The sequence below is a fragment of the Rhinatrema bivittatum genome, chromosome 1 (assembly GCF_901001135.1).
Source record: "Rhinatrema bivittatum chromosome 1, aRhiBiv1.1, whole genome shotgun sequence".
In the NCBI taxonomy this organism is placed as follows: domain Eukaryota; kingdom Metazoa; phylum Chordata; class Amphibia; order Gymnophiona; family Rhinatrematidae; genus Rhinatrema; species Rhinatrema bivittatum.
The window spans coordinates 238,778,803-238,793,687 of NC_042615.1; the positions used below are offsets into that span (position 1 = coordinate 238,778,803).

Sequence of the window (14,885 nt, forward strand, 5' to 3'; positions counted from 1 at the left end):
AATCTTTGACCAGCATACCCAACAACCCTACCATAGCCACCAAACAACCATCCAGAGAAATAAACTCCCTATCAAAGACAGGAAAAAAGCCAACTGGTTATCGAAGAATAGACTACTTCTGGAACACCATGATCAGCCCATTGGAAAAAAAAGTCATTCTCCTCGATTTCAGCTAGTGCTTTGGAAGACACTGATCCAGCTTATTTTTCAGATAAAATGGCCGTTCCTTCTCCTAACCTTGAAGGTCAGCAACATAACCTTAAATTGTATTCAAACACCAGCTGGAAGCCATTGTAAGGAATATAATGATGGGGTGGCAGTGATAACCCTCGGGCATCTCAGCGCAACCCTGGCAGCAATTATTTGGATCACTTGTAGCCTGTGCATGAGCTTCTTAGGGATCCTGCAGTAATACAGTTGGGGAACTATCCGGGTATATATCACAGTTTTTAAGGATTTAAAGTACAAAAAAGGGCGGAACTACTAACCTCAATTTGAGAAAAGCTGCACTCTAAAATCTTTGATATCAGAAATCAAAGAAACATTGTTGGACTCCATGTGAAGAGTAAAAGACTATGGCCAAAACCAGATAAACCATTTCTGTTGACTCGAAGCACTTTTTTTTTTTTCCTTTCAGTGTTTGATGCCTGAGACTTTGGAGCCTCAAACTGAAGGCGTGAATGAGGCAGCTCTTAAGGAACTCATCCAGCTCAGGAGAGTCCAGGCTTCCGTGGACATGTTTGACAGACTTCTGCAAGCAGGTGCTGTATTGTTTAGGCATGAGGATTAATGTGTGTTTTCTGCAGCCATGATGAAGGTCCAAAGACAGACATGCCAAATGCAGAGCCAATGTGTTGAACAACCTCCTTTCTTCATCAGCCAGAGCAGTCCAGACACATGGGTTATGCATCCCATCGAGCAGATGAAGACAAACAAGCTTGTTGACATCAATGCTTATGGGTTCCTGTGCTGACCTCCAGTGTGCTATTATTCTCTGTCTCCAGTAGATGACAAGCAAGCATCCTGTGCGGTGAGCTGAGGCCTAGTTAGAACTGGTAAAGCAGATAGAAATTTGGATGGCAACTCCTGAGGTGAAAATCTTATACTTCTTCCCTCAGTTGAGCACAGCCAGTGGTGCAGGGGACTTTCCCTTATTGGAACAGGGTTTTTCCTGGCTATGGTCACTGGAAGTACCCCTCAGTCTCTTGCAGAAGGGCTTGCTGTCGAAGTGGTTTCCTCAATCTTATGATACTCCCTCTGATTAGACAAGTTTTGCATTGGTAGTTAGTATGTAAGAACCTGACAGTGGAAGTGGATCTTGAATCTCCCATTTGGGTAATGCCAACCTCAGATGACAGTATTTGAGGCTGGGACGCTCACTATAATAGTACCTCAAGGCACTTGGATTCTGGAAGAAGTCAAGTGGACAGTCAATCATTGGAAGCATGTGCAGTTCACTTGGCGTGCCTATAGTTTGCCAAGTGGTTGCAGGTTGACAGTTGAGAATAATGTTGGGCACTGCCACGATGGTTGACTACTTAAATCAGGGTGGAACAAGAAACCATGAGGGGTTGGAGATAGTTCTCATGGTGTGGGCAGAGCACCATCTTCAGGAGATATCCGCCTCTCACATTGCCTCAGTAGACAGGTCTTAGACCAAGGTGAGTGGGAGCTAGTGGATGATGCCTTACAGTTGACCCCCAACGAGTCACTATAAGCTGAATCTGGACTTAATGGTGAGCTCAAACAGTGCGAAGTTGCCACTGTTCTTCAGTCACGGGATCCAAAAGCTTTGGGAATCAATGCTTTTGTCCTGGTATGGCCACAGAGCAGGATGTTACATGTTTTCCCACTTTGGCCAATGATTGGCAGGGTAATTTGGAAGGTTACGAGACTTACCGAGACTGTGCTTCTGGTGGCTCCGAATTGTCTGCAGCGACTGATACGCTGATCTTCAGCGACTCTTGGTGGACAGTTCTCTCAGACTGCTGGGCAGGGAGGATCTGCTGCATCAGGGACAGATAGTGCATGATTATCTGGTTTGGTATTATCTTACAGTTTGGTCCTTGAATGGGCTCAGCTGCTGAAGCATGGCTGTCCTTCGGCAGTGATTTCCACATTGCTTCGTGATAAAAAGTTTTCTATTGCTCTGGCTTATATTTGGGTTTAGAGAGTATTTGAGAGTTGGTGCAGGGTGAGAAGTTCTCATCCTCGTAAAGTAGAGATTCCACTAATTTAGGAATTTTTACAGGAGGTGGAGAGAAGTGGGAGCTGCATTTCTTTAAAACTTAACCGGGACAGGAGAAGTGCCTTGCCCCGAGAACACTTGCCTGCTTCAGCTGACACCCGATGCTGATTGAGAGGCGGGGACGCAGGCAGACCTGGAAGCCTGAGCATAAAACTGACCGGTTGGTGATTGTTTCCTGAGGTGGAGAGAAGTGGGAGCTGCATTTCTTTAAAACTTAACCGGGACAGGAGAAGTGCCTTGCCCCGAGAACACTTGCCTGCTTCAGCTGACACCCGATGCTGATTGAGAGGCGGGGACGCAGGCGGAACCGGAAGTGATCTATATATAAACACAGGAAGTAGCGGCGCGCATTTTAAAGCCGCGCGCTTTCAAGGGGCGCGCGGTTAAGCTGGGCTTTACCGGGATATTGCCGGGACTTTCGCCTCACAAATTGCAGCATTTGATTGGACTTTTCTTTATAGCAGGTATTGAAAAAGTAACTCCACATTTCCACCTTATGGGACCCTCATATAGTGACGTGAAGGTAGTGTGAGTCAGCGACCTAGAAATTTTCTTTCATGCCACATTCCTCTCGGAAAAGAAAGGCCAAGGAACGTCAAGCCTCTGACGTTACGATGGCCAAACCGGTAGTAGGTCCTATGGACTCACATATCCTTCGTAGGATAAGATTGGAGGCAGAGAGCTCGCTGAACGGAAGGAAGGGGGAAGATGTGCCTTCTGCCGTTCCTGAGCTTGTATCATCATCTCTCTCCTCCGAAGGGAGAATAACACCACCTAATCCAGCTGAAAGACACCAGGTGGAGTGGGGGGTAACTGGCCTATCCGGAAAGGAAGTCCAGTCTGAAACCCCCTTGAGGCATTTACCCCACCTGGAAGAACAGAAGGAACTATTTACCAACTTAGAAGTGGTGGGAAACTCCAACGGAGTGACTGAGGTAATCACTGGGGGAGAACCAATTGGGCTATCCTCGATACAGTTTCAAGAATTGGTAAGACCTCAAAATTTTACTATGGAACTGATATGGGAAGCTATTAATTCATTAAATAAAAATATTGGTTCTCAAATGTCAATATTATTGGGTAATATGAAAGAGATAGAAAATAGGATATTGAAATCTGAGAAACATAATGTACAGCTCAAAAGTGAAGTTAATTCTATTAAGGATGACATTAGGAAAGCTAATGATGTACAATGTATGATAATAAAAGAAAATCAAGATTTACATTATAAAATTGAAAATTTAGAAAATGTTAGTAAATGTAAAAATATCCGTTGTATAAATTTTCCCAAATCAACTATTTCTACCCCAATGCATCTATGGAAGAAACAATAACAACCGTAGTAACGCAACTGCACTCATAGTGCATGGTTCACCATCATCAATGACACACAACTTTTATATATCACCCCCCCCCCCCCCCGCTTCTACTAAGTGGGTATGAAAGTGACCCAGGATATCCTCCTATCCAGTTTTTCCGATTCACTTATCTCTTGATATGACTATTGCCTTAAAACTATGTAGTCAAACAGTCCTCTGTATTTAGGTATCTATGTTATGAACCCTTGTTTTCCAAGCATCATATGCCTGCCAAGTTTTCTGAAACTTAAGAATTGTATCGTGTTTATGAGCCGAAATTTGTGTTAAATTTATGGACTCAATCCTTTGTTGTATTTCCTTGACTCTTGATGTGTTCTAAGATGTCCATTTTTTTTGCTATCTCACATCTGGTAGCTGTACACACATATCTGATGAGTATATTATCACTATCCGTAATGCCCGGAGCTGGTAGACCCAGCAACGCTTGTTTTGGTAATAGTTGCCAGTGCCCTATCCCCATGTAAGTAAGCCAGTCTATGATTGTGTCCCAAAGTTTATGAATAACTGGATAGTCCCACCAAAGGTGTAGGAATGTTCCCAGTTCCCCACAATCCCTCCAACATAAGGGGCTATGAGCCTTGGCCATAGCATTTAATCTGGTAGGGTATAGATACCAGCGGTAGAGGAGTTTGAAAGCACTTTCCATTAGATTTGCAGCAATAAATCCTTTGCCCATTAAGCGATATATCATCTTCCACTCCCTTGGGGCTAGCGCCTGCCCCAAGTCAATTTCCCAAGCTTTGGTATGTGCAGCCTTAGGCTGAACCTTTTGCCCCAGCAGTTTATATAGAATGGATACCACTTTAGTGACCCGATCAGCTTTGGAGCACAATTTTTCAAAATCTGATTCTCCTTGCTGTAAGTGCCCTCCCAAGGGGTAAGCAGAAGAAAAATGACGAACTTGACAATAGGGGAATAATGCCGTAATGGATAGCCCAAATTCTGACTGTAGACTCTGAAAGGTCTTAATCGCACTCAAACCCCAAACTTGTCCCCAGGTCTGAATCCCTTTAGCCGGCCATATTTGAAAAGCTGAATTTTCATAACCCGGGGAAAACGTTTTATTAGCGTAAAGGTATGTGCTGTGATGATATTCTCTGGTTACCATAAGGCAATTACCTTTCTGAAACCATAAATCTATGATGTGGTTAATAGATGATGGCAACACTGATTTGGGATCTGCTAGTCTTCCTTGGCTGCCAGATTAGACTGGTAATTGGTATTTGTCCCAAAAGTTCCTGGCTTAACAGTACCCAGGATTTGGGTGAATACCTGGGTACTGCTAAATTAGTTGGGCTGCTAAATAATATCATTCAAGTTCAGGAACACTTAAACCTCCCTGATCTTTGGCTAGATATAGTGTTCTTTCGCCACCCTTGGCCGTTTGGCCCCCCCCCCCCCCCCCCCCCATATATAGCTCATGACCTTTTCTGCCATATCGCCAGCTGTTTGATTGGTACCCTTATCGGTAAAGTTTGGAATAGATACATTAATTTAGGCAATACTGTCATCTTTATTGCAGCCATACGCCTCCACCATGGAATATGGTAGTGACTCCATTCCTTGAGGTCTTTGCTTATTTTACGCCAAAGGGCGTCATAATTTAGGGAATAAATGTCTTGACATGCACTAATGAGCACTCCCAGATACTTTATTTTATTCCTCGCCCATTTAAACTGAAACTCGTCCCGTAAACGCCTTTCCCCTGCAGCGCTAATGCTAATATTTAGAATTTCAGATTTCTCCCAGTTTATACGAAACCCCAACACACTACTAAAAACCTCCATCTCCCTGGTCAGGGCCTGTAGGGAGGTAGGTGGATCCGCCAACATAAGCAAAATGTCGTCAGCGAACAATGATAGTGTCGTGGTATGGCGACCCACTGTTATCCCCTTAATGTCTGCATTCTGGCAAACCCGAATGGCAAACGGTTCTAAAAATAAAGCGAATAGGAGCAGTGATAGTGGACAACCCTGACGCATACCCCTCCCTATGGTGAACGTTGGTGAATACCCTCCATTGACCTTAATACACACCCTAGGGGAATCGTACAGTTGGCCTAGCCATTGTAGAAAATGTGCTCCAAATCCCATGCCTTCCAGTGTCTGAAACAGGGCCAATGCACCAGGTCAAAAGCTTTTTCAGCATCCACTGAGAGGACTAGGGCTGGAATGGCATGTTTCTTGACATGGACATTATCGGCCGCCATACAGCCAGGGATGAAGCCTGTTTGATCTGGATGAATAAGCTGGGCTATAAAACAATTCAATCTAGTTGCTAATATTTTTGCTAGTAGTTTAATATCAATATTTATTGGGGAAATAGGTCTATATGACCCACATAAGGTCTGATCTCTGCCCGGTTTCACCAAAATGGTAATTCCAGCGGTATTCGCCTGCAGAGAAACCATCATAGATTTATGGTTTCTTTCCAAGGAATTGAAGAACCGTCCTAGTAACGGGGTGAGGAGTGGGGCAAAGGTCTTAAAAAAAATCACGATGTATATCCATCTATGCCTGGTGATTTGCCTACTTTAAGAGACTTTATGGCTGCTGCTATTTCCCCCTCTGTTATTTCTTTGTCTAAAAACTGTCATTCTGATGCTGTCAACCCTGGAAGAGGTGTCCCCTGCAAATATGCCGCTATATTCTGCGTCTGTATTTGCTGGTCTGAGCTATACAGAGTAGAATAAAACTGATGAAATCGCTGTTTTATTGCTTTATTGTCAGTGAGGAGTCCCCCTTCTTGACTTTTAATTTTCACTATTGTGGTCTGCGCTTGCCTACGAGCTAGTAGATTCCCCGCCTTATTGCTTCCCTCAAAATATGTCATACCAGCTCCATTTGGTGGGCGATGACCGCAGCATCTAAAGTGTTTATTTGGTTACGCACCTCCTGTAAATTGAGCTTAAGCTATAAGGACTTACTCCCAGATTTGTGCTGCTGTTATAATTGTTTAAGTAGGCCCATTAATTTTTCTCATTCCCCCTCCCACTTCTTCTTGAGAGAGGATGCTCTGGCTATAAATGTGCCTTTTAGAACACTTTGAGACATTCCCATAATACCCCAGGTTGCCTGCCTCCCACTTCATTCCACTTCAAGTACTCTCTAATCTCTTTATTCACTTGGCTCACTAAGGTTTTATCAATTAATATAGAGTCATTGAGCCGCTAGTATTTTTGACCATGGTCATAATCTGTAGAATGCAGTTTAAACCAGATAGGGGCATGATCCGACCATATTATGGGTTGGATATCAGTAGCGCTCACTGTATTAAGTAGGTTCTTACTAATCATGAACATGTCTATCCTAGAATGGCTATTATGTGGGTTAGAGAAAAAGGTATAATTTCTCGAGCCCTCCAAATATCAACTAGTACTTTCTGCTCTAGAAAGTTTCTTAGGGCCACCCTAGCACTCTTGGGGTCAGCGCTATGTCCAACAGAAGTGTCTAAAGATGGATTCAGAGTGAGATTAAAATCCCCCCCCCCCCCCCCCCCCCCCCCCCACTATCATATTTCCATTCATCCTGGCTATAGACATTGAACTTAAAGCTTTATAAAAATCTTCCTTATGGGTCATGGGGGCCGTATACATTGAGTAGTGTCGGCTTTTCTTCCCCCATTTTCATCGTTACCCAGATATAGTGCCCATTATCATCTGCAACCATTTGCATCAATTCAAAATGAAAATCTTTGTGTATCAAGATTCCCACCCCTGAATATTTGGCCGACACTGTCGCAGCTGCCCGATATTGATGAGGATATTTGTCAGATATCATCAAGCTTTCATACTGTTTCCTGAGATGGGTTTCTTGCAGAAATACCACATCTGCTTGTGGTCTATCAAGTTCCTTAAAAAGAAGTCTCCTCTTGTGTGGAGAGTTTAGGCCTTTCACATTAAGTGATATAAATTTGAAGTCAGCCATGTGATCGATCTGTCATATTTCTCACAGGACAAGCAGGATGGTTGTCCTCACAAATGGGTGACATCGAGGATGGAGCCCACCACGGAAAACTTCTGTCAAAGTTTAACAGAACTTTGACTGGCCCCTACTGGGCATGCCCAGCACGGCACTGACCCTGCAGCCAGCAGGGGTCTCCCTTCAGTCTTCTTTTTTCCGCGCAGCAGTTGCCACGCGGCGAAAGGAGCTCTTCTTACCACGTTCCTGACAGGAATTCGGTTTTTTTCTTCCGAAGAAAATTTGCCCCTCAGGGGTCTCCCTTCGACAAATTTTTTTCAACTTCGCGGAATCCGGTAAGTTTTTTGCCGATTTTCATCGACTTCCGTCGATTTTGGCCCTCGAGGCCTGTTGGCAACTACCGATCCCGCGGCTAAATTTTGGCCCAAGGCCATGGCGACGGGGTTTCGTCGATGTCCGGATTGCACCCGGACTATGTCAATCACAGACCCTCATAGGGTTTGTGTTTTGTGTTTGGGTAGTGAGCATGATGTCCTGACTTGCACCAAATGTGCCTTAATGACACCCAAAGGGCGCAAAGCCAGGATGGAGAAGATGGGGCTCCTCTTCCATGCACCCACCCCAACGCCATCGATAGCATCGACGTCATCGGAACCGGCACCGTCGAAGTTGCACCATCACCGTCAACCCTCCGGTGACCGTCCACCATCGATGACTTCTCGGCCGTCGACTCCTGTCCCCTCCCCGGATGGGCGAGGAGATCGGAAGGACAAGCATCGCCATCAGCACAAGTCTCGGCCCGTCGAGGATCCAGAGCCATCGACCTCCGTACAGGCCGAGCCACCGACTAAAAAGCCTCGACCAGACCTGGCACCGTCCACGTCTCGTTCGCAGGCACCGAGGAAACCCTCACCCTCTCGGGGTGTGGGAGCCGTGATCCCACCGGTTACGGTGGTCCCTCCGGCTCTGCCTCAGCCTCCCTCTCCCGTCAAGCCGGGTATTGTTACCCCTGGTCTCCGGGCAGAACTGGACCGGCTGGTCCAGGAGGCCATCGAGAAAGCGATGCAAAAGTTCCAGCCTCCACCGGCACCATCTCCGGCACCGATTCCGGCACCGCCTCCAGCACCGACCCCGGCACCGACTCCGCCACCGGGGAGGGAACCGACCACCGAGCCTCTGGTGGAAACTCTAGCGCCGCTACTGCGCCGCATGGAGGCTCTTATGACGGCACTTCCATCGGTGATTCCAGTAGCACTGACAACACCACCGTCTCCGACAGGGTTTTCATCGGCAGGAGAAACACCGTTCCTGATTCCCCCTTCCGGGGTGGTCCCATCGGTGCCTTCTCGTATTTCTCCACCGATTTATCCTTCGGCTCCATCGATTCCGAGACCGGCACCGATTCCATCAGCAGCACCGAAGCCCTCGATGCCATTCTCAGTTCCACCTGCAGCACCGATTCCATCAAGATTTCACTCGATGCCTTTGGATCCTCAACCAGGTCCTTCAGGGCTTCAAGCCCCACATGATCCCTACGATACCTGGGGTGATGATACATCTTCTGACACAGATTTACCTTCACCACCATCTCCTACAGAGAGTAGAAAACGATCTCCTCCTGAGGATCTCTCTTTTATTAATTTTGTAAAGGAGATGTCAGAAACTGTACCTTTTCAGCTACAATCTGAGACCGATGACAGACACCAGATGATGGAACTGCTCCAATTTCTGGATGCTCCTAAAATCATCGCTTCCATCCCTATTCACCAGGTGTTTCTGGATCTTTTAAAGAAAAACTGGGAATCTCCTTCCTCTGTTTCACCTGTTAACAAGAAAGCTGACTCCACATATCTTGTCCAGTCAGCACCAGGATTTCAGAAGCCTCAACTGGATCATCGCTCTGTTGTGGTTGAGTCCGCGCAAAAGAAGGCCAAGCGTCTAAAGCCACACTCTTCCACTCCACCCTACCAAGGACAATAAATTCCTGGATAGTGTGGGACGAAAAGTGTATCATGGAGCTATGTTGATTTCACGCATAGCTTCATATCAACTTTACATGACTCAATACAACAGAGCCATCCTTAAGCAGATGCAAGACTACGCTGACACTTTGCCGGACCAATACCAACCACAGCTTCAAGCCCTTCTTCATAAAGGTTTTGAGGCAGGGAAGCACGAAATTAGAACGGCCTATGACATCTTCGATGCTTCCACAAAAGTTTCAGCCACAGCCATCTCAGCCAGACGTTGGGCTTGGTTAAAGTCATCCAATCTTCGCCCAGAGGTCCAGGATCGTCTAGCTGATTTACCCTGCTTAGGGGACAATTTGTTTGGAGAACAAATTCAGCAAATTGTAGCAGAATTAAAAGATCACCACGAGACGTTGAAACAACTCTCATCTATTCCACCTGAGGTGTCCTCCAAACAACCACCTAAGAAGGACTCTAAAAAGTCCTTCTTTCGGCCACGTCGTTACTATCCTCCATCGGCTAGGCCACGTCCTGCACGGTCCTCCAACAGACCTCAGCCACGCCAGCCTAGAAAACAAAGACCTGCTGTAGCCCCTCCCCCTGGGCCTGCGGCGGGCCTTTGACTTCCCTGTAGGGAGCACATGCCAAATCCCTCTTCCAGACATCCCTGTGGGGGGTCGACTGTACCACTTTTTACAACGCTGGACACAGATCACCTCAGATCAATGGGTGCTAGCGATTATCGCACAGGGTTACCACCTCAACTTTATAACTCTTCCGGCAGACTCCCCGCCTCTTCAAGCATGGAGTCTAACCAGCCATTTGACTCAATTACAACAGGAAGTATCCCTTCTTCTGCAATCAAATGCTATAGAACCCGTCCCTCCCTCTCAACGAGGGAAGGGATTCTACTCCAGGTACTTCCTAATACCAAAGAAATCAGGGGGACTACGTCCCATTTTGGACCTTCGGGCCCTCAACAAGTACCTTCAAAAGAAAAGTTCAAGATGGTAACCCTGGGCTCGTTGCTCCCTCTGCTGCAAAGGGGAGATTGGCTGTGCTCTCTCGACCTCAAAGACGCTTATACCCACATTGCGATAACACAATCCCATCGCAAGTATCTGCGTTTTCTGGTAGGCCGCAACCATTATCAATACCGGGTACTACCTTTCGGTCTGGCGTCTGCTCCACGAGTCTTTACCAAATGTCTCGTCGTAGTAGCAGCATTCCTCAGGAAGGAAGGTGTCCACGTCTACCCCTACCTGGACGATTGGCTAGTCAGGGCTTCCACCCCTCAGATTGCTCAATCCTCCCTAAAATTGACAATTCAGACACTCCTTTCCTTAGGGTTTCTTGTCAATTACGAGAAATCTTGCTTAGTCCCATCTCAAACCTTATCCTTCATTGGGGCAGACTTGGACACCTTATAGGCAAAGGCCTACCTTCCGCTTCAAAGGGTCCAAACTCTCATGTCCCTAGCTCGCCAGCTCCAGTCTCAGAACACTGCCACGGCTCGCCAATTCCTCATTCTCCTAGGACACATGGCATCCTCGGTTCAAGTCACTCCCATGACCCGACTAGCCATGAGAGTAACACAATGGACTCTGTGACACCAATGGATTCAAGCTCTTCAGCCTCTGTCCTCCATAGTCACAGTTACACAAGCGCTATGCCTGTCTTTAACCTGGTGGACGACTCAAGTCAACCTCCTTCAGGGGTTGCCTTTTCTCCTACCAGATCCACAAGTAACCCTAACCACCGACGCTTCCCACATCGGTTGGGGAGCCCATGTGGACGATTTCCAAACCCAAGGGTTATGGTCACCAGAGGAAGCCGAACACCAGATAAATTTCTTGGAACTTCGAGCAATCCGCTACGCGCTCAGAACTTTCCAAGATCATCTCTCGAATCAGATAATCTTAATCCAGACAGACAACCAAGTGGCCATGTGGTACATAAACAAGCAGGGAGGCACAGGCTCCTTCCTTTTGTGTCAGGAAGCTGCGCAGATTTGGGCAGAAGCCCTCTCCCACTCCATGTACCTCAGGGCCACTTACCTGCCGGGAGTACACAATGTATTGGCAGACCAGCTAAGCCGTGTCTTCCAACCACACGAGTGGTCACTCGATCCTCTGATAGCGACCTCTCTGTTTCACAAGTGGGGTTATCCCCACATAGACCTCTTTGCTTCTCCACAGAACCACAAAGTGGACACTTACTGCTCTCTCATTCGGAGCCAGCACTCTCGGCCGAGGGATGCCTTCTCCCTCAAGTGGACGACAGGTCTGCTCTATGCATTCCCTCCACTTCCTCTTCTGTCAAGGACTCTCGTGAAGCTTCGCCAGGACGGAGGAACCATGATCCTGATAGCACCCCACTGGCCACGCCAAGTGTGGTTTCCCATACTTCAGGATCTCTCCATCCGCAGGCACATCCCTTTGGGAATGGATCCGCATCTGCTCACTCAAAACGACGGATGCCTCCTCCATCCCAACCTCCAAGCCTTGTCCCTGACGGCATGGATGTTGAAAAGTTAGTCCTTCAGCCATTTAACCTTTCGGATTCGGTTTCTCGTGTCCTGATAGCTTCGCGAAAGCCCTCCACCAGAATATCCTATTCATATAAATGGAAAAGGTACACATCATGGTGCACTTCTCAGTCCCTTGATCCCCTTTCCTGTCCAATCTCTAAATTCTTGGACTATTTATGGCATCTATCAGAATCAGGTCTTAAAACCTCTTCCATAAGGATGCATGTCAGTGCGGTAGCCGCCTTCCATAAAGGTATAGAGGGTGTCCCTATTTCAGTACAACCCCTGGTAACACGCTTTCTTAAAGGCTTGCTCCATCTGAAGCCACCCTTACGTCCTCCGGCCCCATCTTGGGACCTTAATCTGGTTCTTGGTCGTCTAATGAAACCACCTTTCGAACCTCTGCACTCCTGTGACTTGAAATACCTCACTTGGAAAGTGTTATTCCTTTTGGCTATCACTTCAGCTCGCAGGGTTAGTGAATTACAGGCCCTAGTTACCTATCCGCCTTACACTAAACTCCTGCAGGACCGGGCGGTACTCCGCACTCACCCTAAATTTTTACCTAAGGTAGTTTCTGAGTTTCATATCAATCAATCCATAATACTACCTATCTTTTTTCCCAGGCCCCACTCCAACTCCGGGGAACAGACTCTGCATACCCTAGACTGTAAACGAGCTCTAGCTTTTTATCTAGACCGTACAGTTGCTCACAGGAAGAGCACTCAATTATTTGTCTCTTTCCATCCTAACAAGTTAGGACAACCTGTGGGTAAGCAGGCTCTTTCCTCCTGGTTGGCGGACTGCATTTCTTTTTGCTATCAGCAAGCTGGCATTCCTTTCCAAGACCGTGTTAAAGCACACTCTGTGAGGGCCATGGCGACTTCAGTAGCACACCTTCGATCGGTGCCGCTTCCTGACATCTGTAAGGCTGCAACCTGGAGTTCTCTCCATACCTTTGCAGCCCACTATTGTTTGGACAAAGCTGGAAGACAGGACTCCATCTTCGGCCAATCTGTCTTGCGTAACCTTTTTCCAACGTGATGTACCAACACCCTTCCACCTGCCCGGTAGGGTGCGGATGCCCTTTCCCAAATTACACCCCAGTTGTTGTGCCTTTTGCACGCCGTTGGGTGCCTTTGGTGCAAGTCAGGACATCCTCAGCTCGGTACTCACCCATTTGTGAGGACAACCATCCTGCTTGTCCTGTGAGAAAGCAAATGTTGCTTACCTGATGTAACAGGTGTTCTCACAGGACAGCAGGATGTTAGTCCTCACGAAACCCGCCCGCCACCCCGCGGTGTTGGGTTCGTTTTATTTTTACTTTTTAGGCACTGCCTGTAGCTTTGAAAATCAGACTGAAGGGAGACCCCTGCTGGCTGCAGGGTCAGTGCCGTGCTGGGCATGCCCAGTAGGGGCCAGTCAAAGTTCTGTTAAACTTTGACAGAAGTTTTCCGTGGTGGGCTCCATCCTCGATGTCACCCATTTGTGAGGACTAACATCCTGCTGTCCTGTGAGAACACCTGTTACATCAGGTAAGCAACATTTGCTATACCCAATCGTGAATCTGGAGCAGCAATACCATATCCCAGTCACCTTCCACCCCCTCATCCCATTCCTTTAGATGTGTTCTTCCCCCTCCCCTACCTCCCGTCCAGATCGAACTTCCCCTTTTGGTACTCCTTTGCCCGGGAAAACACCTCCGTTTCCCAGTAATCTTGGGAGGAATTTCCCATGCTAGCAGGCCAGATTCTCCCCATCCCTGGCCCTATCTTCTCATTAATCCATAACTTTTAACCTTGAAACAAACTGTGAGACCAAACCATTTTCTCGTCATGTGTGATCCTATCCCATCAGGTTATCTGTTGCAAAGAAAGCTTGCCATCCTCTTTCCTGCATTCATGCTACACTTCTGAGCAGTCCAAAGTCCTTCAAGTAGGAGCAGCGTCCTTGGCCTGCACTTCCTGGGTTCTTTGAAGTCTTCGCCCTCCCTTTGTGACTCTTTGCCATCGTGCTTGATCTTCACTCAGAGGAGAGGATGGCTTTCCAAAGGTTGAGTTAAAAGGCGCAGATATGCCCGCTGATTGCAGTATACCAACCACTTCTCTACCGTGCGCAGTCTGTGTGTGACCCCTTCAGCATGAACCACAGACCAAATGGGAATAACCATCGATATCTGACATTGTCCGCACTCAGGGCACTGGTGATCGCTTTGAAGTCGAGGCATTTCATAAGTGTAGTGGCAGATAAATCAGCAAACACTGATATCTCAGTCCCTGCCCATTGCCAAGTACATTGTTTCCTTGCCGCTTGCACAATCTTTTCCTTTTAAGTATGAGTGAAAGCATACCACTATATCCTGTGGTCTGTTCCCAGATTTAGGGCCCAAAGCTCTATGAGCCCTTTCAATAGTAGAGCACTGAGGAGGAGCTGTGGACTCGGCTCTACTTTCACCAGAAATAAATTTTTTCAATCACACTTACACAGTCAGTGTATTCCTCGATTTCTGGTATCCCTCTGAAGCGCAGATTACATCACCTGCTCCGATTTTCTAGATCTTCCAGCTTGTCTTCCATTTTTATTTGGTTGGTCATTAATTCTTTAGTGGTTCCCTTCAGCTGTTTCCAGTGCTCCTCCTGTGCCTCAAGTCACACGTCTGCCTCATCAGTTCTGCGGCCCAGGTGTGCTGTTTCTTCCCTTAGCTCAGTACATAAACCTGTCACCTCAGCTTTATAATTTTTAATGTCTTCTGGAGTTCACAAAACCACTCCCTCAGCTCATTCCTCGTGGGCCAGTCAGCTCCCTCGGTTTGCTGCGTTCTGCCCATGGCTCCCCTGT

At 47.2% G+C, this 14,885-nt stretch overlaps 1 protein-coding gene across 2 annotated transcripts in view; it reads left to right on the forward strand.

The window, feature by feature from the left end:
* The window catches only part of PTCD3 (pentatricopeptide repeat domain 3), a 189,088-nt gene that overhangs the window by 32,479 nt on the left and 141,724 nt on the right, over nt 1-14,885 (forward strand). For both annotated transcript variants that reach the window (XM_029592766.1, XM_029592767.1), the window contains one exon: nt 638-761. In XM_029592766.1, the coding sequence (XP_029448626.1) occupies nt 638-761 (124 nt within the window). The remainder of the gene's footprint in view (nt 1-637; nt 762-14,885) is intronic.